The following is a 24,558-nucleotide window of genomic DNA, read 5'->3' on the forward strand; positions in this document are numbered from 1 at the left end:
TTAATAAAAAAAATTCAATGAGTCTGTATGACTCAAAAAACCTGGAATTATGTTGTTGTTTTTTTTAATGTGCTAGCCTGGGATGTTTTACACTCCCATATTTTTATTGCCATCAAAATTAGTAAAATTGTCCATTTTTCAATCCAGTCGATTGTCTGCTCTAGTGGGGGAATCATCATGATGCACCAGGAGGAAGCTTCACATGCCTCCCCACAGCAACTTAGTCCATAATACATTGTAGTCTACATTATACTGTAGAGTAGCTACTGCTGATTTTATAAAATTATTTTTATTTATAATGGTTTGAATTAAAGTTTAAAATGCTTCAGTTGTGCTCTAAACAGAAACATTCATTTTGAAGATGCCCCTGTCATATCCAAGCACCTACTGTTTATTTTATATGCCTGACCTTACTGCTTGTGTGGTGATAATGGCTTGAATTTAAGTTTAAAATGAAAAAGTCAATCAATGGTGCAATTGTACTTTAAATTTCAGGCTTTTCGGCTTGTGTGGTAATAAAACTTTTCAAATGCACTTGTAATGTTAGGCTGTATAAGGCGTTAACTTTGGTTAAAATCATGTTCTTTCTTCCATCAGATTATTTCGATTACCAATAATTATCAAAGACATTCCAATACAAAACCTATCTAAGAACACTCCATGTGAAATTTAAAAAAAAAAAAAAAAAAAAAAAATGGGCCCAACCGTTTTGGAGTCCATAGGGAACAAACTCACTCACTCACTCACTCTCTCTCTCACACACAGTTCCTTTTATACATTAAAAGAGAAGAGATAAGAATTATATAGGGAAATATAAAGGCCAGGATAATAGAACATTGCAGAGAACGAAAGACGCAACTACAGCTCTCTTTATGGTCGTCATTTGAAACTAATAAAATTCCTCTTTTAAATGGTCGTAGATGATGCTTGAAAATTAAAGCAGTCCATGAAATGGATTCAAATGTTTTTGATAACTCTTTAAATATGGATAACATTCATGCAACTTATAACATTTTTGCTGTTTTATTTTTCAGGACAGTGAACTTCGAGATACTCCGTTATCTTTATGATTTTCTCTGAAAATAAAACATTTCCATTCGTCAACAGAAATCTTCTCATCTGCCATTGTTTTTAAAAATTGTTTTTTATTTTTTTCAATAAAACATGTTTTTATCAGAAGTTTGAGGCTTTTATGAAGAATTGAAAAAGGTTTTTTTTGTTTTTTTTTTAAATGAATACAAAAGACATTGAAAAAAACAAAAATAGTAATACAACCTAATCTTTTATTTTTTTTCTGTTTCAAATTGGCCTGTTTTATTTTGTTTCTGTTAAGCATCTTAGTGGCTTTATTTTGATTCTCGAAATGTTGATTTCATTGCTGTGTTGAATTCCATTGTAATTGTGATATACTGATGACTTTGAATAATCTATACTCTTATAAATTCGGTGTTCATATTAAAAACCCTTATTTATTTAAAAAGAAAATACAACTTTTTTATATATGGGTCAATGAATTGCATTTATCTGCAAAAGATCTAGCTAATTTGCATATTCTTTTAAACATTCATTATAAGTAATTCCCTATTAGTTTTTTCAGTTTTCTTATGGGATGATCATCTTTAGTAAACTATTGCGTGTAATTATATTTACACGATTTATACTTGTGTAATATTCGCGTAAAAAGGTTATAATAGCATTACAAGTGTATGCTGTATTTTCGTGGACATCGGCAATATTACATACCTAATGTACTTCAACAAGTCATATCTTTTTTATTTGTTGGTCAATTTTTAAAAGAATTACATTGATGAAAAGAGAATAGAATAAGCATTCCAATAATGCTAATTTATTTTGCTTTTATGCGTTCAATGTTTTTATGCTCCAAGTTAAAAATGAAAAAAACGGTAAAAAATTATGACTGCAAAAAGAGAAACTGTTTTTTCAATGTTTACATTTCATACGTTACATTTGGATACATATGGGTTGGGTCAGATTTGATTGGATATGGCTGAAATTTTACATGCTATATAAGCATAGAAGTCCATCTCTATTGGTTTTTTTTTTTTTTTTTTTTTACGACCACAGAAAGCAAAGTTATGACCAAGCAAAATTGACAAAGAATATTTCAAAATTGATAAGATAAATCGGTATATATCATACATTTTCATATAGATAATAGTTTCAGAATTATTTTCATGTATAATATGTAAATATTTGATAATTATTAATTGTGTGGAAATTTCTTTAAGATGTTATATTTTATAGAAATTCAAATCGCTTAAGAGAAATGGATTGATATGCGCTAACCATCATAACATTTGTATTCTCTTAAAAATAGAAAACTGTTTTTTCTGCTTTCAAGCAGAAAAAAGTTTCATTTTTTATTCTGACTTTGTCAATTTAAAAAAATTATTATCAAGTTTTTCAAATTTGATTTCCAAACAATACTATTGTTGTTTTTAACGCTTTTAGTATACATGTACTAAAAGCGTTAAAAAAACAACAAAAATGCATTTGTTTTTTTAGTGGTAAAAAAAATATATAACAAATAAAAGTTACTTGTGCACTTATGCTACCATGATGAAATAATAACTTATTATTTAGAAACCCATTCTTAACGTGAAGAAGGAAGGGTGTTTTGTTAACTATTCTGTACTTTCACCTAACAATTAAATAAAATATATTGTATAACTTGAATTTTTTTTAACTCATTGTCAAGACCATTTTTTCGAATTTGTAAAAAATAACTTTTTTTTTTTACTGAAGATCTAAATAATAATTCGGCGGTTCGCTAAAGAATTTCATTGTAATGCATTTTGAAAATTTTTACCTTGTTTCCGCCTTAACATTTTTTTGTGCTTGTTTGTTTGAATCTTGTCTTCGACAATGGGGCCATTCCATTTTTTTTAAAAAGGAATGACAGAATTTATATATATGAGACATTTGAATAATACTGGGTGCAGTGTCATTATTATTAATTGTTGAGGGTTTTTTTTTTTCTTATATTGTCAGCATATATTATTAAAGAAAAAGTGTGATGACGAACAGAAACTAGAATACGCTTTCAAAATATTTTTTTTTCTCCTTAACTCAATTCTTTAAAAACACACAAATTAGATAAAGAAGGGGTGAAAGAGAAAAAAACCTCTATTAAGACATCTTTCGGTCGACATCTTTCAAAATGTTGACAATAGAGGGGCAACATCATTTAAAAACGTGGTCAAAAAACTATAAATTACTACTGAGGGTAGATAAAGATAAATAAAATAGTATGGGGGAAAAAGAGAAAAAGAAACAATCTCATCGAACGCCTATAAATTCCAAATTATTGCTATGTTCCTTCTGACGCAAATTAATAGACACCACATTGATAATTACCAAGTAGATTTTCGACTGTGCTTTGTGTAAGATAGAGAAAGTTTCATCCGTATGTACCCTCCATTGCATTAAATGTTCACCGATGACCAACTTATGAGCTTGTACACACTCGAATGATGGCCTTTTTTTTTTTCTTCCTACATATCAAGGGGGGGGGACATGTTGAGAAATTCTAATCTCCAAGCGCTGAATAGTATGCCCCATGTAGTCAACCTTGCACTAACCATTAAAACAATAAACCACCATATTGTATTGAGAGAGGCACTAATGCTTTTAAAACTACTATTATTACCACAAGGAATTATTACTACCAAATGTGTCCACTAACAACACAATTGTTTATGTTACAAGCAACAAGATTTGTTGTCGAGACGAATTACTAGCACACGTTGCTGACAAATTTGCAGTCAAAAGACAAAAAAATTTCAAGCATAACAAAACAGTTTTATTAACACACAGATTATACTTTCAATGGAGTATGCCTGTTGTACTTTTAGGGATTACTAATATATGTATACAACTGCAATCAATAGGTACTTAATATCCATAATGACAGGCCACAAGATATCTTTACTAGTTAATATTATCCAAAATCCATGTCATATAGTATCTGACGTCTGTGTAAACTCCTGGGCTATAAGGTAAGGCACAATATTTTCCAAACGATACCAGTCCTGCCAATACCCATTTACCATTCACAGGACACATCAAAGGACCGCCTGAATCACCCTGTAAATATAATAAAAATATATTGTTCTTAAACAATCTTGTAGTCAATCCAAAAAAAGATTAATAACTAGGGCTGTGACAAGAGAATATTCTTATTGTTTTGACTCTCGAATATATATCTGACAGTTAACCAATCGAGAATCACATCACTCTATCTAAAAACATAAGATATTAACTGATATATACTTGAAAGTCAAAATAATTGTCATCGCCCTATTAATAATATAACACACTTAGTATATAGATTTACAGTTCCCATCCCTACACAATTTATTATATAAAGGAGAGATGTCTGTTAGTGTGAATTTATATGCATGTATGTGTGTTTGTATGTCCCACTAAAACTTTTGAAATCTAAAGCAAATAAGAATGATTCTGGTACCGTCTTAAAGGACAGGGACTTGCGTGCATAACATGTGAAATTTAGGACACTATATTCATTTTTTTTCTACCTTAACAACCGCAGAATCTGATGGGGTTGATCATGGAAAATCATCTCTGTTTTAAATGATTTTAGCATCTACGCTTCCCTTCTCGGATACGTTAAGTACATAAATTGGCAACGTCATGGTATGAATGAGTTAAAGGGTTGTCTCAGCTATTAGTTTTGGCATTCGCGCCCACCTTACAGTGGACAGTTCATTTTTTTTATTTTTAACATTTTTGAAAACGTTTATTTCAGTAAGCTTTTGCATTTAAACAGATTTTTTTTTTTTTTTTTTTTTTTCTAATATCGCTTTTTGAAATATTGGTTGCTCCTACATGGACCAGAAGATTGCCACAAGGGCAATGGTTTTTGATTGCAGGGTATTTATTTGCTCCCCCACCGAGCAAATTAGGCACAAGGCCGATTTTTAATGTGAGGAGTGAAGGGGAAATGGAGACCAACTCCCCGGGGAGTAGGGGAGCTGGATAGTGACAAATGATATGAAGGGTTGCTCCTACATTGACCAAGGTCTTATATGTGGGGTTGCCCCCACATATGATCTTTGCTTGCAGTATCTGACGGAACAGATACTACACTTTGAGATATTAAATCTTTTATTCATGTTAAAAAAATACAGTCAAAATCAACGATGAACAAAAAACTTAGGCACATGGCCAACTCAAAAGGGGGGATTTTGGGGGTCGTTGGTCATCCTTGTCACTCCAGGACTAAACAAAGTCAAAAGTTTCTCCCAGCTAGTATCTTCTTTCATCATAATACCGCATTCACCCTTTCATATTGGGAGACGTCCAACTTAACTCCCAATTTTTAAAACATTTTTATTGACGTGTAAAAACAAAAAAGATAATAAAATGGTACAATAATTCATTTGTGTCGAGGGCGGGGGAAGAAAAAACAAAAGGTGATTAGTAGGACCCTCCCAACCCCGTCTAGTTGATAGACTGCCCGTTCCACTAGGTTTGTAAAAGGAACCTCGCTTCTGCGGGTCAGTCTCTAGGTGGGGATGCCCTCTAGATGGGGGTGAATGAAGAAAAGAAATTTTTGTGGGTAAGGGGTGGAGGTTAGTTTGTATTTCTTTTTCTCCAAGATGGGTAAAATTTAGAGGAAGGGGGGAAAACAAAAATTGCAGGTAAGAGGGGATGGGGATCTTGGAGGCTTCCTAATCGGGGAGGGATGGAACACACACTCAGCTAGCTGAGAGGCTACTTGTTTAATTTTACTTTACAGAACTGCACGTTCCACACCTAGGCGGGGAACACGTATTCAAATTTGGCTCCTCTTCGTACACACAGACTTGCCACATGTATCCATCTTCTGTCAAATGCAGCGCGATGCAGCCTTCTTCTATCACATCTGATCTTCACCCATAGTTGGTGTTTAAAGAAAGCGATCAGATCTTGATCAGAAAAAGACAACACCCCCCCCCCGGCAACCTTGCAGACGCGACGTCCAAATCACCATTCTTGCCACAGCCAGGATCGTAACGTAGACCATTTGTCTTTCCCGGTCCCACGGCGGCCTCACGTTGTCCACAACATTGGATACAGTAATTGGGCGAGGATGCTCAGGATCGATGCGAGCCGTCACTCCACTGACATACGACCAGTACTGGCGGAGTTCGCGGCAATCGAAGAAAGCGTGATCCGTAGTTTCCACGGCCGTTGTCCTACAACGGGGACAATCAGGTGACTCCAAAAACCCGGAACTGCATTGCATGTTGTTGAGTGGAAGTGCATTTCGGGCCAATCGCCAGGTCAGAGAGAACTCCGAATTGTTCAGATGACTCGAACCTGGCGCCCATCTCCACGCGGAGCGTTGATCCTGGCCCGAAGGCCAAGAACAACAGAAAAAAGGCAAGCCTCTTTTCTATTTATTTAATGGTCTTTGATTGCAGCATCTGCTGGAACAGATATTACACTTTGATCTTGGCCCGAAGGCCACAAAGGTCCCCCTACACTGTGATCTTGGTCCGTACACGGTTTTGCACTTGCTGTTCTGCAGAATAATAGTGACTCTGTACACCTTCTGTTGTTGCACTTTTTCTGTATTGTTTATTTGTTTGACGTACACAAGAAAATAACTTTTCTGATTACTCACCTGGCAGGAATCTTGTCCACCTTGTAAATGTCCAGCACATAACTGACCTGCTCGATAGCCTTTAACATAGCGTTGACATTGACGTTCATCCAAAATGGGCATGCTCACCTTCTGTAAAAACCTCTGTAATTTGCCCTCTGCTAATATAGATATATATTTATAAAATGGCTTGTTATTTATATATTATGTATACTTTTTTTTATCTATATATTTTTTATTTATATATTATATACATTTTTAGAAAGCCATATTATTCAAGTACAGGGCAAGTCACAGGAAATGGATGTTTTTAGGAGAAACAAAACTCTGCGAATATTTCAACAAAAATTTTAGCAGGTTTAAAAAACTACCTTACTCACTCCCTATCCCTTACTCAAGGAGCGTTCTTTTTTTTTTTTAAAAACATCCGTTTCCCGTGACTCACCTTGTATATGCACTAGTAAAATGTCCATCCCATGGTGGGTATAAGAAACATGTATAACATTAATTTTAATCTAGGGGAGGAGGAGACACACCCTCTAAATGTTAACGTTTACAAAAAGAAACGGTACAAGTGCACTTCAGCAAACTGGAAGTATTTTTTTTGATGAATTATATTGGAGAAATGAGGAGGCAATTCAAAATTTAGCGACTTTTCAAACAAAAATTTTATAATTCAAAACAAGTTAAGAGAACAAAAAAGACATTTCTTACAGAAATATTTATTGAATTTTTTACATGAGCAATAATAGTTCAAAATTTTTTTTTTTAATTTACAAATAAAATGTAACATTCTCTATTTCAAAATAATTATTTTCAACGTTTCTGAATTTTTGAGATGAGGATTGGTTATTTGTATTATTATTCATCGGACTACTGTTCTCATCTTGAGTGTGATTTTCACAACATTTCCGTCAATATAACCTCCGACCATCTTCAGGTGTATTTTGTCGAACTCAGAATGTTTCTGTCGAATTTGGACGGAATTTCGAGCGGAACCCTTTATTTACTCCACGGGGGTAGTGTGCTCTTGTTCCGTCAGCCATGACTGGATAGAGGTCCTAAGTAATTCGCAAATGTATTTTTTGGTAGTCCACACTGAGGATTGAACCTTCAACTTTGAAGAAGGTCGGAGGTTATATCGACCAAAACGTGAAAATCAAACTCAAGATGAGAACATTAGTGTGATGAATGATAATACAAATATTTTCAAAGTAAATATTTTTTTATTATGCACAAATAAAATTATTAAATAATCATTTAAATGTAAAAATAAAATATAACATTCAGCTCAGAATATTGCAAAATATTTAACTTTCGTTAAAAAAACAATTATTTAGAGATAAAAGATGTTAAAAAGAATTTTTTAGACATAAAAGATGTTAAAAAACATAATTATTTAGACTTAAAAGATATTAAAAGACAATTATCTAGATGTAAAAGATGTTAAAAACATAATTATTTAGACATAAAAAATGTTTAAAAAAACAATTATTTAGACAAAAGATGTTAAAAACAATTATTTAGATGTAAAAGATGTAAAAAAAAACAATTATTTAGATGTAAAAGATGTTGAAAAAACACAATTATTTAGATGTAAAAGATGTTGAAAAAAAACAATTATTTAGATGTAAAAGATGTTGAAAAAAAAACAATTATTTAGATGTAAAAGATGTTAAAAAAAAACAATTATTTAGATGTAAAAGATGTTGAAAAAAAACAATTATTTAGATGTAAAAGATGTTGAAAAAGAACAATTATTTAGATGTAAAAGATGTTGAAAAAAAAAACAATTATTTAGATGTAAAAGATGTTGAAAAAAAAACAATTATTTAGATGTAAAAGATGTTGAAAAAAAACAATTATTTAGATGTAAAAGATGTTGAAAAAAAACAATTATTTAGATGTAAAAGATGTTGAAAAAAAAACAATTATTTAGATGTAAAAGATGTTGAAAAAAAAAACAATTATTTAGATGTAAAAGATGTTGAAAAAAAAACAATTATTTAGATGTAAAATGCAAAAGTCAAATTAGAATAATGTTTGCAGGTTTTTTTTTTCAATAACTTTATTCGAAAAAGTTAGATCATGACTTTTTTTGAAAATAATAAAATAAAAGTCTAAATGTCATTAAATTTGGAATTGTTTCCCTTTTTACTCTCTTTAATTTTTCTGAAAATAAAAGCAAAAAATATTTCCACTAAAATATATTTGTGGCAAAAAATAACCTATGGTTTTATAAACAAAATAAAACTCGACTCTGATGTGGTCACAAGATGAAACAAGTTAGTCCATTACTATTTGGGGACGAGCTTTGCCTCGAGAGATTACAAAATCGAATTCACAATCTCATGGGAGGTTGTCTCTTCTTTTCCCTGGAGCTTTATTTCTCAAACAAGAAATATTTCTAATCTTTCTCTACTCATCGGTATTTCCATGGTAGCTGCTCAATTTAGCTTCGAGCATTGGTCCTCCCCGTGGGAACTTCTCAGCAATACCTCACCTTCTACCACCGCTTTACTTTCTATACTTAAAATCAAACAGAACTTCTATGAACAAAGTTTCCTTCCAAGAATTTCCTACCTGTGGAATATGTTACCACAGGAATGTTTCCTTGCAAACTACAACATGGTCGTTTTCAAGTCCAGTATCAATAAATATCTGTCAAGTTGCCCTATGAATTAACCATAGTCCACAACCTTTTTATATTACTGTTCCATCCTTCAACTGAAAATCTCACTAATCCTTATCCTTGAGTGGCTTTTAGTCTTGATATGTGGTGAACCATTAGTATAAAAAATAACATTTATTATAAGAACATTATAAATAAAATCTGAAAATACTTACATCTATCTTTTCCCCATCCGGCTGTTATGCACGCTTCCAGATTGTTGATGGCTTCTCCGGGGAGACAAATTGGTTGAATGCAGTCCGTGAATGCAATCTCTTCGGACAGCTTTAAAATGGCGATGTCATTATCTTTAAAAAATAAATATGAATAAAAAAAAACAACTGTTATAATCTTGAATATTATTCTCACAACGTTTCAGCCAATGTAACCTCCAATGTTCTTCAGGGGTATCTTGTCGTACTTGGGAATCTTTCTGTCGAACTTGGGAATCAGGGTTTGTATTACAAACCAAAGAGGTACGGAATAATTTATTTATTGTGGACTATTATCCTCATCTTTCTTAGATGTTATTTCACCACGTTTCAGCCAACTATTCCTCTGGCCTTCGTCAGGTGGTAACCACGACGGGATAGGAACTCCGAATCTCCTGCATTCTCAGCATAGTTGTCGTCTTATCACGTTTTGGCCAAGTAAGCCTCTGGCCGGCTTTGAGTAGAATTGAAACCGCTATCTTTAGACCATTCTCACCTGGAACCGTAGAGATTTAACATCTCTATCCACTGCGCCACAGACTCCGAAGGTCAGAGGAATTGTTGGCCAAAATGTTTGTGAAATAACATCTAAGAAAAATGAGGATAATAGTCCATAATAATTAAATAATATTCATCTCAATAATGAATTCCAATTAAATAATATATAGGTACGAAATAGACGTCAAAAAACAAATATATAACAAATAAATGATTTCAAAGGCAAGATAAGTTATGTTCTACCTAACCGGATAAGTTTTTAGTGTTTTTATTAAATGTAAACTGTTTATTTGGTTCGAAAAACATGTGTAAAGAGCTACATGCAAACAAAAAAAAAATGGCCATAATATTTCTTTACATCTTGGAAGTTTTCACGAAGATTTAAAAATAAAGGAAAACAGTGGTAGAAACCCACTCAATAAATGTCACAGTAGCATTTATTGGGTGGTTTTTTTTTTTTTTGCTTTGTTTTTAAGTCTTTGTCAAAACTTCAAAGACGCCGCAGTCATTTTTTCTTATTCATACATAGTTCTTAACATGGCGTGTTTTTTTTTTTAACCGAATAAACATTTTACATTAAATAAAAACAAAAAACTTATTCAGTTAGGTAGAAAAGTAACTTATCTTGCTTTTGATAACATTTATTTGTTTTTTTGACAACTTTTTCATATCTCTGTGAATTGTAATATAAATCCAGGAATCATTATGCAATTTCAACTGAAATCCTTTATTTAATCCACGGTGGTAGCTTGTTCTTGCTACGTCAGCCATGAATGGGTAGAAGTCATAAGTAAATCGTAATTGTAGTTTTAGTATTGTCCGCACTGAGGATAGAACCTCCAACCTCCAAAAGACTGTCACTTAAAACTGATTATTACTGTAACGTAACCCAGCACGTTGTAGGCCTCAGTCGCAAAGTAGACAAAGAATAGGAATAAACTTCAACTCGCTTTTTCCTGTTGTAATAACATTTGTTTCCACATTCTCCCGCCACGCATGACTTCTCGTGGCCGCTGTGACGTCACACACGTCTCTTAATGTGCTCTCAAACGTCATCCACATCTCTAACATGCTCTTTCTTCTCTTTATAGTTTTTTTTTTCTTTACTAGTGACGTCCACACTCTGTTACATCATTTTATCACTTTAATGTAACGGATATAAGTGCTTAAGTAATAATCAGTTCTAAGTAAAAGTTCCCTGGAGATTGAAGGTTCAATTCTTACTGCAAGCAATGCTAAGAATACGAATGCAGTTTATTAAAAACTTATATCCAGTCCTGGCTGACAGAATGAGAGCAAGTTACCACTATGGATTAAATAAGGGGTTTTGTTTAAAATTCTGTATAGAGTTTGACAGAAAGATTTGTGAGTTTGAAAAGATACGTACAAAGGTTACGACATTTGTAGCCTACATTACACTGTAAAGAATCTACTGTTGATTTTATAAAATTCTTTTTTATATATAACTAGCTTGTTTGCCCAGGTGTTTGGAGGTATGTGTTGAGCAAAAAAAAAAAAAAAAAAAAGTGGTAGTAGGCAGGTAGGTTCGAACCTGTACCGCAAAGGAGGAAAAGAACATGAAAAAAAAAAAAACGTGACGTCTTTGCTGTTGCACCCATGGCTAAACCAGAAGTGACGTATGTTTAAATTAAGGCTAGGCAATCGAAAAGAGGGTATGACTTTCGGAAATATCGGTGAAAAAAGCGACCCCTCCCTGTAGAAAAGTGCCCAGTTAAGGATGAAGGAATTAATGTTTTTGGCCAATTTTTCAATATTTGTTGTCCGAAGGATCAAGCTTTAAAACGATACTGATCTCGTGAAAATCCGTCGCCTCAATCAAAAGTTTTAAGCAGGCATACAAACATACATAGATATTTAAATAGACAGGTGAGATTTATCTATAAATATAAAAGCGAAAATGTGTGTATGTATGTATGTTCGCTTTTTGTGTATGTCCGAAAAAGGCTTCTTTCCGAGAAGCGATCGGTCGACTAACTTTTTAAAACTTTTTATATCACATCTAAATGATAATATCTACGAGTTAACAATGAGGGTCGCCTGTCTATTTAATTTGCTCCTCTTTTGAAAAGATAAATATTCAACATTTTTCGCTCGCCGCATGTGGATTAGGCTTTTTCGTATAATAAAAGTAGAACTAATTCTGATGGTATTTTTCCGGTCGGTCGCGATCGTCAGAAATGTCGAAAAGCAATCAGTTTTGATCAATGTGGAGTTTCTCCTTATATCAGACAATTGCTATTCAATTTGGACAAACCTCTTGTTATGGGGAGCTGGTTTTCCCCCTCCCCCAACATCTTGGGGAAACAAATAAAAATAAAAAAAGTGTTCCCACAGTAAATAAAAATACTACCCCGCAGTTAAGTTGACCTCATTAAGTCATTAAAACGGGCACTTGCCAATTCTAAATACTTAAATAAATTCAAACGTGTTTCCGTTAGTATTTCGTGATGGCCCAGTGGTTAACGTTGCACGTTGTTTTTTTACACTTTAATTTCCAACTTTGCCTCGAGTTCGGGTTCGATCCTTCATACCTACCTACCAAAATTTTATTTTTATTTTAACCCCCCCCCTCCGACATAAACACCCAGGTGACCACACACGCCTTCAAACACCCGGGCAACGCCGTGTACCCCCCCCGCTAGTCTATGAATATAAAAGCTAAAATGTGTGTTTGCATATTCGCTTTTTGTGTATGTCCAAGAAAGGCTTTTTTTCCGAGAAGCGATCGATCGACTCACTTCTTAAAACGTTTTATATCACGCCTAAATGATAATATCTACGACTTAACAACCAGGGTCGCCTGTCTATTTAATTTGCCCGACTTTCAAAAGATAAATATTCAAGATTTTTTGATCGCTGCATGTGCATTAAACTTTTTGTATAAAAAAAAAGAAGCAAACAGACTTGCGGTAAATAAAACACTGTCCCGCACTCAAAGTTGACGTCATTAACTTGTCAAAAACGGGCAACTGCCGTTTAAATGTCGCACTTTTTTTTTTTTACACTTTATTTTCCAACTGCGCATCATTTTTTTTTAAAACAACCAACAATTTTTCTTTTCATTTAACCAAAAACACACACACCTGCAAACACCCGGCAACGCCGGGTACCCCCCGCTAGTATTAGATAGCTTGAATTAAAGTTTACAAATCATTGTTCAATTATACTCTAAGCATAAACATTCATATCAAAGAATCTACTACTGTTTTTATATGCCTGGCTTGCTGCTTGTGCGGTGATAATGGTTTAAGTTTTAAATAAAAAAATTAAGTATCATGGTGCAATTGTTCTTTAAACAGAAACATTCATTTCGAACACGCCCCTGTCAAAGAACCTACTGCTGATTTTATATGCTTTCGGCTTATATCGTAAAACTTCTCAAATGCATGTTAGGCTGTGTAAGGTGTTAACTTTAATCAAAATCACCTGTTCTAATTTCGATTATCGATACTTATTGAAGACCTTCTGATACAGAACCTATCTAAAACACTGCCAGGCACATAAAGTACCTTTGTGTGAAACTTAATAAAAATCGATCCAGCCGTTTTCGAGTCCATAGGGAACGAACTCACACACATACAAAGTTTGTTTTATATAATACTAGATAAGATATATTTACTCCAGGTTAAAAATATTCAAAAGTAAAACCCATTGAGTTTCGACGAGGCTCAATAAAAAGATCAGGATATTATTTTATTCAATTTAGGTGAACAAAATTACCATTGGTCACTACAATAAATCTACTCTTTCAGTCTAAATAAACATCGTCAGACGACAATAAGCCCTCGGTCTTACTTAAGGCATGTCTTAAGGAAAAAAAGTTTTCATTAAAAACTAGCCTTAAGTAAGATCAGAGGCTTATTGTCACCTGACACTGTCTTTACACGCATATTTTTACACACATACATTTATATATGCGCACATATCTATAGAGACACACACATGTATATGTCTTGTGCAAATTAAAATTTTAACACATATTTAATGAACTTTATATATATTAGTACTAACCGAAACAATTATCTGCTTTTCTAATCAATAAAAAAATTGTTTTATGCACATGAGTTTTTATTCGCTATAAAAAAAAAAAAAAGCCATTAAAAAATTGAAAGTATATGTTAGTGTTGGGACAATTTATCAAGATCAAAAACATCAGAATATTTTGGGATATCGAAATTGAAGAAATTTGTGCCTATTTTCCGATGCCAAAAACGATTCTTTTAATTGTTTATTTTTTGTTTTGCTCTTGTCTAAAATTTAGTTTTCTTTTTACTTTGGTACTAAAGATAAAATGATAAATATTGGTTAATTTTAAACTACCAATAAAATCAAAATCTATAGAACCCCCACCCCACAGGGGTATTTTTATGTTTGCAAAAATATATATATATATATATATATATATATATATATATATGTGTGTGTTATTATGGTTAGCCAAAAGTTAATACAACTCCATAGCTAAATATATCAATATTTTTAAAAAATCGGAATTGGAATCAGTAATTGTATCAGAATTGAGAACAGAATCGGTAATTGTATTGGAATCAGGAAAAATATTGAAATCGTCCCATTACTAGTGTATGTGTGTGTTCTTAAATTTTAATTCAAAATAAAGAATAACGCAAGATGAATAAAATAAAGCAATTCTTTTTGAAACTTACACAGGCCAAATTGGTTGGATCCAGATTTAGGATGTATGATTACCTTCTCAACTCCAACCGTGCGGGCAAGGTGTTCTATGTCAATGCTCCCTAAACCTATAGTCATCTGATCTTTCTCTGCAAGTTTTCTAAAAAGAAAGAAATAAAGGGTGGAACAATAAATTTGTCGCCTCAATGAAAACACTACAACTTTATTTTTAAACTTTTAGTGAAAAAAATCAATTCAGGTAACTTGATTATGTAGTAGAGCTGACATCTACTCAATATGGCCGCCTTCAGCCTCAATCACTACCTTGATACAGGTCCGGAACTGGGAGCATGCCCTTTGCACAAAAGCCAGTGAATGGCAGCAATCAGGCTGGCTTTGGTGTTATGAGAGGTCATGTTGGTGATGTTCTTCAACATATGACCAAACGAAGTAGTCCAGCAGGTTCAGGTCAGAAGAGGAGGGGTTCAGTAAGTCGTACTGAAGCCAAACCAAGGTCTGCTAGCGACCACCTGATTGCACACTCTTCAGCATATCCAGGTACACTTTGGTGTTGACTTTCAAGCTGACTTTGAAGATGCATAATGTGCCCCTCACTTGAAATCACACCAAAGATCATGACCGTGGGTTATCTGATGCTTTGAACTGTTTGGATTTGCATTTTGAGGGCGCTGGCAATGGTCCTGTTGTTATAACTTGGATCAGTAGAGAGCATGAGTTGTACACCGGCACATCTCCGATCTCGCTTGTTGAACATTGTGTTACTTTCAGACATGAGAGAAGGTTCCTATCGCTCTTGGGATGTGTACACAACTAGTAGATGATCTGCAACAAAAAAAAAAAGAAAACCGGTGGAAATGGAATCATGTTTTTTTTCTGGGGTGACAATTTTATCATTCCACCCTGTACATTTAAATTTAACAGCATGTATTTTTATTTGTATAATGTATTGATGCAATTGAATGAGAGCATTCCTGATAATACCACAAAAATGTAGTCTGATTTTTTTAAAATTAACTTAGTATAAAATTAACTTAGTATAAAAATCTGACCTGATGAAGAGAAACAGATGCCATTTCCGGATTCATCAGTGCAAAAATACCTTAAATCAATTCTAGAAATCTAGACAACATTCAAAAAGTAAAAAATTGTTGTCCAGTCTGGACTCATGAAATGAGTTTTAAATCTATCTGGCAAATATACCCGGTGAACCAGGTGTAAGATAGATTCATCTACTTATTTCATCAATGAAGGCAGATGGATCTTCTATCCACCCCCAAACATTTATTTATAATGGAGATGGATACCCCTTCACCTCATTCATTTTAATTCCATCAACCGTGTGTGGTATAAGGCTATTCAATATTTTACACATCTTAGCAAGTTTAACTTTGTCAACAGAAACTAACAAATATGAGTTTCAATGATATGCAAAAGAAACTTACGCGCAATGGGCCACTGTGAGGACATGTCTGCTATCAAAAAGGACTGCGGCACATCGGTAGAAGCCCACGTGATAAAATGCTGTCCACGGGAACTCACACTGCTTGGCATTTTCTCCTCCAGTAATGAATGGCGAAACTGGAGAGGCTTTGGCTGACTTAAATATGCTCATACCACATGATGGGGATCTGGTTGGAGGTGCACTGGTGACTACTAACATGGAAAATAAAAAAAAAAACGAATCATTGTAAAGTCCAGCCTTTAATGTGCCTGGAAATAGTTCCTGCTGATTGTTGGTAGGTCACAATCTGTCCTATCTTGAAAAACGGTAACAATAAAAATCCAATGCATACAGATCAGTTAGCCTCACCATTGTCTCAAAATCAATGGAAGTTTTACTAAAGTAAGCAATCATTGTTCAGCTCACATCTACTGCTAGCATTTCTCAATCCAAACATTGTATCATTCCAACTGACTCAGTTCTTATTTTCAATAATGACACTGCATTGCTCTAGGACTTGAACAAGACAAAAGAGTTTGGCTTTCTGATTGACTTTAAACAAGCCATCTAAATATTGCATTCAGGCTGACAACAAAGCAAAGATCACTTTATGTCTACCCCATCAAACCACTGTTAGAGATAGTGCTCAGGCTTCTTCCCCATAATCGAATACAAGATATCTAGCATCTGAAGAGAGTTCAAAGACTGACTACTACTAGTCTCTCGCTCCTTGACAAGGTTCAAAAGAGAGTCGCAAACCTGATAGGCCCTGAACTGGCATCTAAGCTTCAGCCTCTGTCCCATCGACGAAATGTTGCATCCCTCTGCCTTTTCTACAAGTATTTTAGTGGTGAATGCTCTGACGAACTGCAATCACTTGTGCCCCCACGACGTGAGCACCCTCGACAAACCCGACAGGCTGCTAAATCCCACCCCCACACTGTAGAGATCCCTAGATGTAAAAGATCTTTTTACTCCAATAGTTTCTTCCCCAGAACCGCTATACTCTGGAACTCCATTCCAGGTCCCTGCTTCCCCAACAGTACTGACATGCAGAAGTTCAAGTGTAACGTGAACCGACACCTTGCTGCCCAAATCCCTACATAGTACCCCAGTAGTTGTTGCCCCTGATAGTAGCCCCCTACACCAAAGTGGCAATTTGCCTTGTTTGGGGTGAAAATGTAATAAAAAAAAAAAAAAAAAAATGCTAAATATTGAAATGAAATATTGTACTTTACTCGTTATGGAACGAAGTTCTCTGAAAAAACCTTTCACTTAATTTGATTAAGTAGTTATGTTTTTTTTTTACAGAGGAAAATCAAAATTTAATGAGATCGATCGTATCCTGCCATCTTGTCTATTTTGCACACCAAGGGAAATGATACCATCACTGTTTAAAGTTTGTCAAAATTTGACGAGATTAATTTGAAACATAGACAGAAAAAATACCTACGTAAATACCATCACTGTTTAAAGTTTGTCAAAATTTGACGAGATTAATTTGAAACATAGACAGAAAAAATACCTACGTAAATATTTTAGGTTTTTTTTTCACTTATTTTACAGAGTTTCTCTGTCCTGTTTTTATCCTTTTTTCATTTTTTCCTTTGTTAATCATTTTTTTGTTTAAAGGAGTACATACAATATAAGCTTATTTTTTTCAGTATTTTCATTTTTTTATGTCTTGATTAAATTTTGATTAAATTGTACAAATTTTATGTCTTGATTAAATTTTGATTAAATTGTACAAATATCATTTTTTTCTAAGAAAGCTTCCGGCTAGCAATGTTTATCCACCTGGGCAATGCCGGGTTAATGGTGCTAGTGTTGCATAAAAATGAAACGTTTCAACTTACTTTTACTTTTGCAATCGCATAGAGTATAAAACACGATGAAGAAATTGTAGAAGCACATGTTGTGCACCGATGGATTCCCATTTTTTTCAATGTAGAAATACTCATAGATCTCCTTGACATTTTTGCAGGTCACAGAGTCAAACGCACAACAAGCTGGGAAAAAAAAAATTGAATTAAAAAATAAAGAGAAAAAGAAAACAACAACAATGTCAGATTTAGTGATGTGTTCAAATGCTTGATAAAAATAGAACAAACCTCGACTTTTTAGCCGTTAAGAACGAAGAAAAGTTATAGCCCGTTGATTTACGAGGTGCTTTCAATAAGTTTCCAGACTTTTTTCGTATCGATAGTACACATATGAAACTCTAGTCTCCTGCAAAGTAATCTCCTCCAGCTGCAATGCACTTGTTGTACTGTTCCAACAACTTCTGGAAGGTCCTCAATTGTCTCATAACGATAGCCTCTAAGGTTTTCCTTGAGCTTAGGTGTTGCAATATTATAGGTAGATAATGGGGTATGATCCCACACAGTCAGACGATTCTATTTATAAACGATGCTGCTAAGAACTGACGAATCAAATTAATTCACGTTCTGCTACAAACCAATCAGAAACCAGAATTGCTTCATAAATATTAAACCTTTTCTGGAGCAATTTCACATGTTCTTTCCCGGGTTTCGACACGGTAAGAATATTTTGTTCTGTGGAACTGTCTACTACAATCAAGTCACTTCCCAGGACTTGTGTGTAACAGCGAACCATCTGAAACTGTTCTGAAACTCAAAATGGCTTACACTTCTAGAGGTTATGCGCCCAGCGTGCGTCTTTATTTCGATGGATCCGAGTCAAAATTCGAATTGTGGCAAGTTAAATTTCTGGGATATCTACGAATCCAAAAGCTACACAAAGTACTACAAACACAACCTGAAAACAGAAACGACCCCGACTTCATTGAAAAGAACGCAACTGTCTTTGCGGAATTAATACAGTGTTTAGATGACCGAAGTCTATCACTGGTAATGAGAGAAGCCCTGGACGACGGCTGCAAAGCATTAAACATATTGAGAGAGCATTATTTATCGAAAGGAAAGCCCAAAATTATTTCTTTATACACTGAACTGACCTAATCACAAGAGTTTCCAATGTAGATACAGGACTCAAAATGGCGACTACATTAAAAATGTAGAGAGCTCTGTTAGCGAACATACATTTTTATTTTCGTGTACATTTGATGCGTCAACAAGCAATAATAATTTTCTTGTCGATTGTGGGGCCACGGCACATGTGATTACAAAGGAATCTGATTTTATAAATTTTGATCCCAACTTTAAGCCACAAAATCATTTTGTAGAACTAGCTGACGGGAGTCGAGTCAATGATATCGTTTTGAAAAGAGGCAATGTGAAAATCTCACTAAAGAACAATAAAGGTGAATTGTGTTTCTGTATTCTAGAAAACGCTCTTCTAATCCCAAAATTTAAGCAAAATGTATTTTCTGTACAAGCTGCCACAAAACAAAGTGCAAATATAAACTTTAGCCCCAATAAATCAAAACTGGTATACCCGAATGGAACTGTATTCGACATTAAAGAAAATGGGAGACTATATTATTTAAATAGCGTAGTCCCATCAAAAACCGCCTGCCATGATCTACAGACATGGCATAAAATTCTTGGACACTGCAATATTCCTGATATCAAAAAGTTGCCGACTGTAGTTGATAGAATGCGAATACAAACATCAAAAACCTTCAACTGCGACATCTGTACGCAAGGGAAAATGACGAATTATCAAAACAAGATACCAGACAAAAAGGCCAAAAAAAAAATCCTATCAATGGTGCATTGTGACTTGAACGGTCCCGTAGAACCGATGGCCAGAGAACATTATAGATATGTGTTGAATTTCGTAGATGACCATTCAGGTTTAATAATGGTTTACTTTTTAAAGAACAAATCTGATGCCCTACTAGCAACTAAGAAATATCTAGCCGACATGGCCCCCTACGGTGAAATCAAGTGTATTCGCTCTGACAACGGTACGGAATTTACCAATAAAGACTTTGAACTTTTACTAATTAACCATCATATCAGGCATGAAACATCAGCTCCTAGATCGCCACACCAAAACGGGACTGCTGAACGTGCGTGGCGGACACTTTTTGAAATGGCAAGATGCCTACTCATTGAATCAAAACTCCCTAAAAACCTCTGGACGTATGCACTTATGGCGGCAGTCTATATACGCAACAGGTGTTTTAACAAAACACTATCTAAAACTCCATATGAATCTTTCTGCGGTAAAAAAACAAATTTAAGCAGAATGCATATATTTGGTTCAACTTGCTTTGCATATATAGAGAAAAAGAGTAAATTGAATATTAAAGCCGACAGAGGTATATTTCTTGGATACGATAAAAACAGTCCAGCCAATTTAATATTTTTTCCCGAAAAAAAAAATAAAATAACAAGAATCCGGTGTGTAAAATTCACAGACACGTTTAATTGTAAAGACGAAAACCCGTCATATGAAGAGGATGGAATTATATAGGGTGAGCCAAAATAAGGGTCCTATCTTTAAATATAATCATATATATATATACAGGACCCTTATTTTGGCCCACCCTGTATTACCTCAAATAATTAGAACAAACGAAAACAATAAAAATGACGGAGACGAGAGTGTCCATGATGATGATGATGCTGATAAAGTCGAGAGATATCCCAAAAGAAATAGAAGACGACCCGATTTTTTTGTGGTCGACAATATAAAGGATTATCAAATCGACTATTGCTGTTCAATGGTAAATGCGCCAAAAAGCTTCAACGAAGCAATTAATTCAGAACATTGTGATGAATAGAAAATTGCCATGAAAAAAGAAATAGATGCCTTAACCGAAAATGATTACCTATACGGTAGTGCCTCTCCCAAGAGATAAACATGTTATTTCTACCAATGGGTCTTTACAAAAAAGAGTACAGCATCAGGCGTAGAACAGTACAAAGCAAGATTTGTTACTAAGGGGTGCTCTCAGATTTACAGTAAAGAATACTTTTCTACGTTTTCGCCGACCACAAACCTAACGACAATCAGAGTTTTACTGCAAGTCGCATCACAATATGACCTAAACATCCATCAAATGGACATAAAAAATGCTTATTTGAATGCCCCAATAGACTGTGAAATTTATATTACCCCTCTAGAGGGATTTATAATGAAAAATAAAAATAGCGTGTGGCGACTTAAAAAGTCATTATATGGTCTAAAGCAGAGTGCTCAGTGTTGGAACACAGTATTCCATGATTATATTATTAAACAACAATTTAGACAATGCGCTGTAGACCTCTGTTTATATACCCAACACAAAGACGATAAACTACTGATTTTGGTTTTGTGGGTCGATGATATTTTAATCGCATCAAATTGTGACATAATGTTGACTGATGTTAAGAACAAATTAAGTAAAAGATTCAAAATGACCGATCTTGGCAAAATATCCTGGTTTCTGGGGATATAATTTACTCAAAGCAAAGGACTTGTTACGATGACTCAATCGAGATACATCGACAAAATACTTTTAAAATTTGGAATGGGAGAGTGCAAGAAACGCTCTACACCGGTCGAAAATGATATTAATAAAAATATACACACATAATCTGAAATAATAAATGACACACAATATCGCGAAATTATAGGTAGTCTTATATATTTGATGACTGCAACCAGGCCGACATATGCTATACAGTAACAAAACTGTAACAAAAATTATCACGACCGTCAATGAAGGATTTAAACAGAGCTAAACAAGGCCTACGTTATTAAAAAGGAACTAAAGAACAGAAGTTCCACTTATAAGAAGGATCTTACTTTTTTTTTTTTTGCATGAATTTCAGCAGAAAGCTCTAGGGGTAATGCTCAGAGTATATAGATTTCTATATATCAAAAAAAAAAAAGAAAAAAAAAGTAGTCCTGGACAAGATGTTAAACTGTATCCATTTTTATTTGTAGTTAACACTTTAACCTACTAATGCTTTTGTTTAGGAAAAAAAAAAAAAAAAAAAAAAAAAACTTTGTAATTTTCCTTTTTGACATTTGAACACAATTAAAAATGGCGTCTTTTTAAATGCTAAAATTCTAAGATCCAAATGATTTCTAATTTTTGTTATGTCTAAGTAAATATAAAAATATATATTTGTTTTTGAGCAGAACAAACACAAGGGACTTCCCCATTATAAAAAAATAGGGAGGATGTTGCAATATTTTAGGTAGATAATGGGGTATGATCCCACACAGTCGGACGATTCTATTTATAAACGACGCTGCTAACTGACGAATCAAATTAATTCACGTTCTGCTACAAACCAATCAGAAACCAGAATTGCTTCATAAATTTTCTGGAGCAATTTCACATGTTCTTTCCTGGGTTTCGACACGGTAAGAATATTTTGTTCTGTGGAACTGTCTACTACAAACAAGTCACCTCCCAGGACTTGTGTGTAACAGCGAACCATCTGAAACTGTTCTGAAACTCAAAATGACTTACACTTCTAGAATAACCAAATGTCACAGGGAGCAAGGTCTGAACTACAGGGAGGGTGAGAAACTGTCTTGATGCCCATCTTGGTCAAATAGTCTGTTTCAAGGATGGAGCTGTAGGCTGATGCATTCGGGCAAATCTTCCACATCTTCAGTTCCTCGCGAATAATTGTATGTACAGTTCCCACACTGACATCAAACTGTGCATTTATTGTCTCTATAGACACACGACAGTCCTTATCCCTGAAATTCTTTATTTGATCAATCAACTCTAGTGTTCTGACTTCCTCACTCCTTCCACACTTCTCATCATCCCTCACAGACTCCCTGCCTTCATCGGCCCTGTCGGTGGGGCATTAGAATACGCCGACTGCCCCCCTGCAGAGAGTAAAAGTCCCTCAATGGGGGTCCTGGATATGACCTTAAACTATATCCAGTGGTGAGGCCTCAGCTTGTGGGCTTTGGGGAGTGTGGAGCCACCCTTTAATTACCATTGCTCCCAGGTCGACTCTGACCCGGAGTGGTAGTACCTGTTAGGGTCTCAACTATGGGTTAAATAGAAACCGACGTGAAAACAACAAATATATTCTATTAAAAAAATTTTTCTTCGGAATCTTTGGATTCGGCATTAAATAACCCGAAAAGGGTTGATATGCCATAAAACAAAAACAACCAACCAACCCTGCCTTCATTGAATCTCTTATGCCATTCAAAAACTGATGCTCGATTCATGCAAGATGGTCCAAAAGCAGTCTGAAGCATTCCATGTTTCTATGACATTTTTTCCAAGTTTAAAACAGAATTTCATTGCATATTGTTCTTCTAATGTGTCCTCACATCTAAAATGCATTTTTGAAATTCATCAGCTGCAACAATCAGGCTTTAGTAGGATGTATTTCTATCCCTGCTGTAGCTATTCATTTGAACCTGAAATCATAAAAATTTGTCAGTCATCTAAAAAAATGTATAGTAATAGCATACTGAATTTTCAAGAATCTATGACAATTTTAAAAGTCTGTATATAAAGGTCTGGATACTTATTGAAGGCACCTTGTAGAATGGGTGCTTTTTTTCTTTTTTTTTTTTTTACAAGGAAGTCACTACTTATCAAGGCCCAGAGGCCACTCGAGGACAAGGGTTATTGCGTGTACAGTAATCAATGAGATAATATCGTAGTAATCGTTAGTAATGGAGATCTGATAAAGTGTCTTACTTAAGGGGGCGGTTTATCAGGAACTTGTTTATGTTGGACATGAAGACATCAAAGTTGTAGTCAGGTGGGAAACAGGCAAACGGAAGAGAGTTCCACAGGCATGCAATTCTAAGAAAGAAGCTTTGTTCATGGAATCTACGTTTAGATTTAGGCACAAATAAAGAGTGGGGAAAATTACTGACAGTGGTTTCAGCTAGACGAGTACTTTATGTAAAATTGATGGTTGGATATAATTAAATTTGTATTAATTTTTATTAAATGCTAACCCATATTAATCCCTAACTGTGCATCGAATGGATGCCATAATACTTAGTCCATTGCACCTTATCATAACAAAGGATCATACAAAATTTCAACCAAATTAGCCAAGCAGTTTCCCAGAAAAAGTGAAGTGAACTGACAAATAGATAGACAAACAGACTAAGAGAAATGTAATATAGAAAAGAAAGAAGTTGCTGTATATACAAGCATAATGTTGCATATACAGTGACTATTATTTTCCAAAATTCATAGAAAAAGTACCAGGAAAAAACAGTAATTACAAAAAAAAAAAAAAAAAAAAAAGCGAGAGAGAAAAACAACAATGTTTTAAATGCTTGACAAAAAACAGAAATAAAAAAGGTAAAACAGACGTCGACCCTCCCCCCTACTAACACTGTTTCTACGGTCTTTTTCTTTTTCAGCTTCTCTTCTGGCCATGTCGTCATCTCTTATGTTGGCAGCTGCCAAAGGGTGCACAGTAGCTCACAAGTACAGGGTGGAACAATAAAATTGTCACCATAGAAAAGACGACATGATTCCATTTCCGTTTGATAAAAACCGGTTTTC

The 24,558-nt window shown here is 34.4% G+C and overlaps 2 protein-coding genes across 8 annotated transcripts in view; one reads left to right on the forward strand and one right to left on the reverse strand.

Annotated features, from left to right (window-relative positions):
* LOC145293776 (origin recognition complex subunit 5-like) overlaps positions 1-1,862 on the forward strand; it is a 131,148-nt gene extending 129,286 nt beyond the window's left edge. For all 6 annotated transcript variants that reach the window (XM_080140295.1, XM_080140292.1, XM_080140297.1 and 3 more), the window contains one exon: positions 1,035-1,862. In XM_080140295.1, the coding sequence (XP_079996421.1) occupies positions 1,035-1,080 (46 nt within the window). In that variant the 3' untranslated portion in view covers positions 1,081-1,862. The remainder of the gene's footprint in view (positions 1-1,034) is intronic.
* Positions 1,863-3,801: 1,939 nt separating this feature from the next.
* Positions 3,802-24,558, reverse strand: part of LOC145293778 (trypsin II-P29-like) — a 53,229-nt gene continuing 32,472 nt past the window's right edge. For both annotated transcript variants that reach the window (XM_080140302.1, XM_080140301.1), the window contains exons 2-7: positions 17,984-18,136; positions 16,129-16,339; positions 14,698-14,825; positions 9,479-9,610; positions 6,653-6,792; positions 3,802-4,107 (exon numbers count right to left, since the gene is read on the reverse strand). In XM_080140302.1, the coding sequence (XP_079996428.1) occupies positions 3,952-4,107; positions 6,653-6,792; positions 9,479-9,610; positions 14,698-14,825; positions 16,129-16,339; positions 17,984-18,136 (920 nt within the window). In that variant the 3' untranslated portion in view covers positions 3,802-3,951. The remainder of the gene's footprint in view (positions 4,108-6,652; positions 6,793-9,478; positions 9,611-14,697; positions 14,826-16,128; positions 16,340-17,983; positions 18,137-24,558) is intronic.

The sequence above is a fragment of the Euprymna scolopes genome, chromosome 15, assembly GCF_053919585.1.
Source record: "Euprymna scolopes isolate OS-2025 chromosome 15, ASM5391958v1, whole genome shotgun sequence".
Lineage (NCBI taxonomy): Eukaryota > Metazoa > Mollusca > Cephalopoda > Sepiida > Sepiolidae > Euprymna > Euprymna scolopes.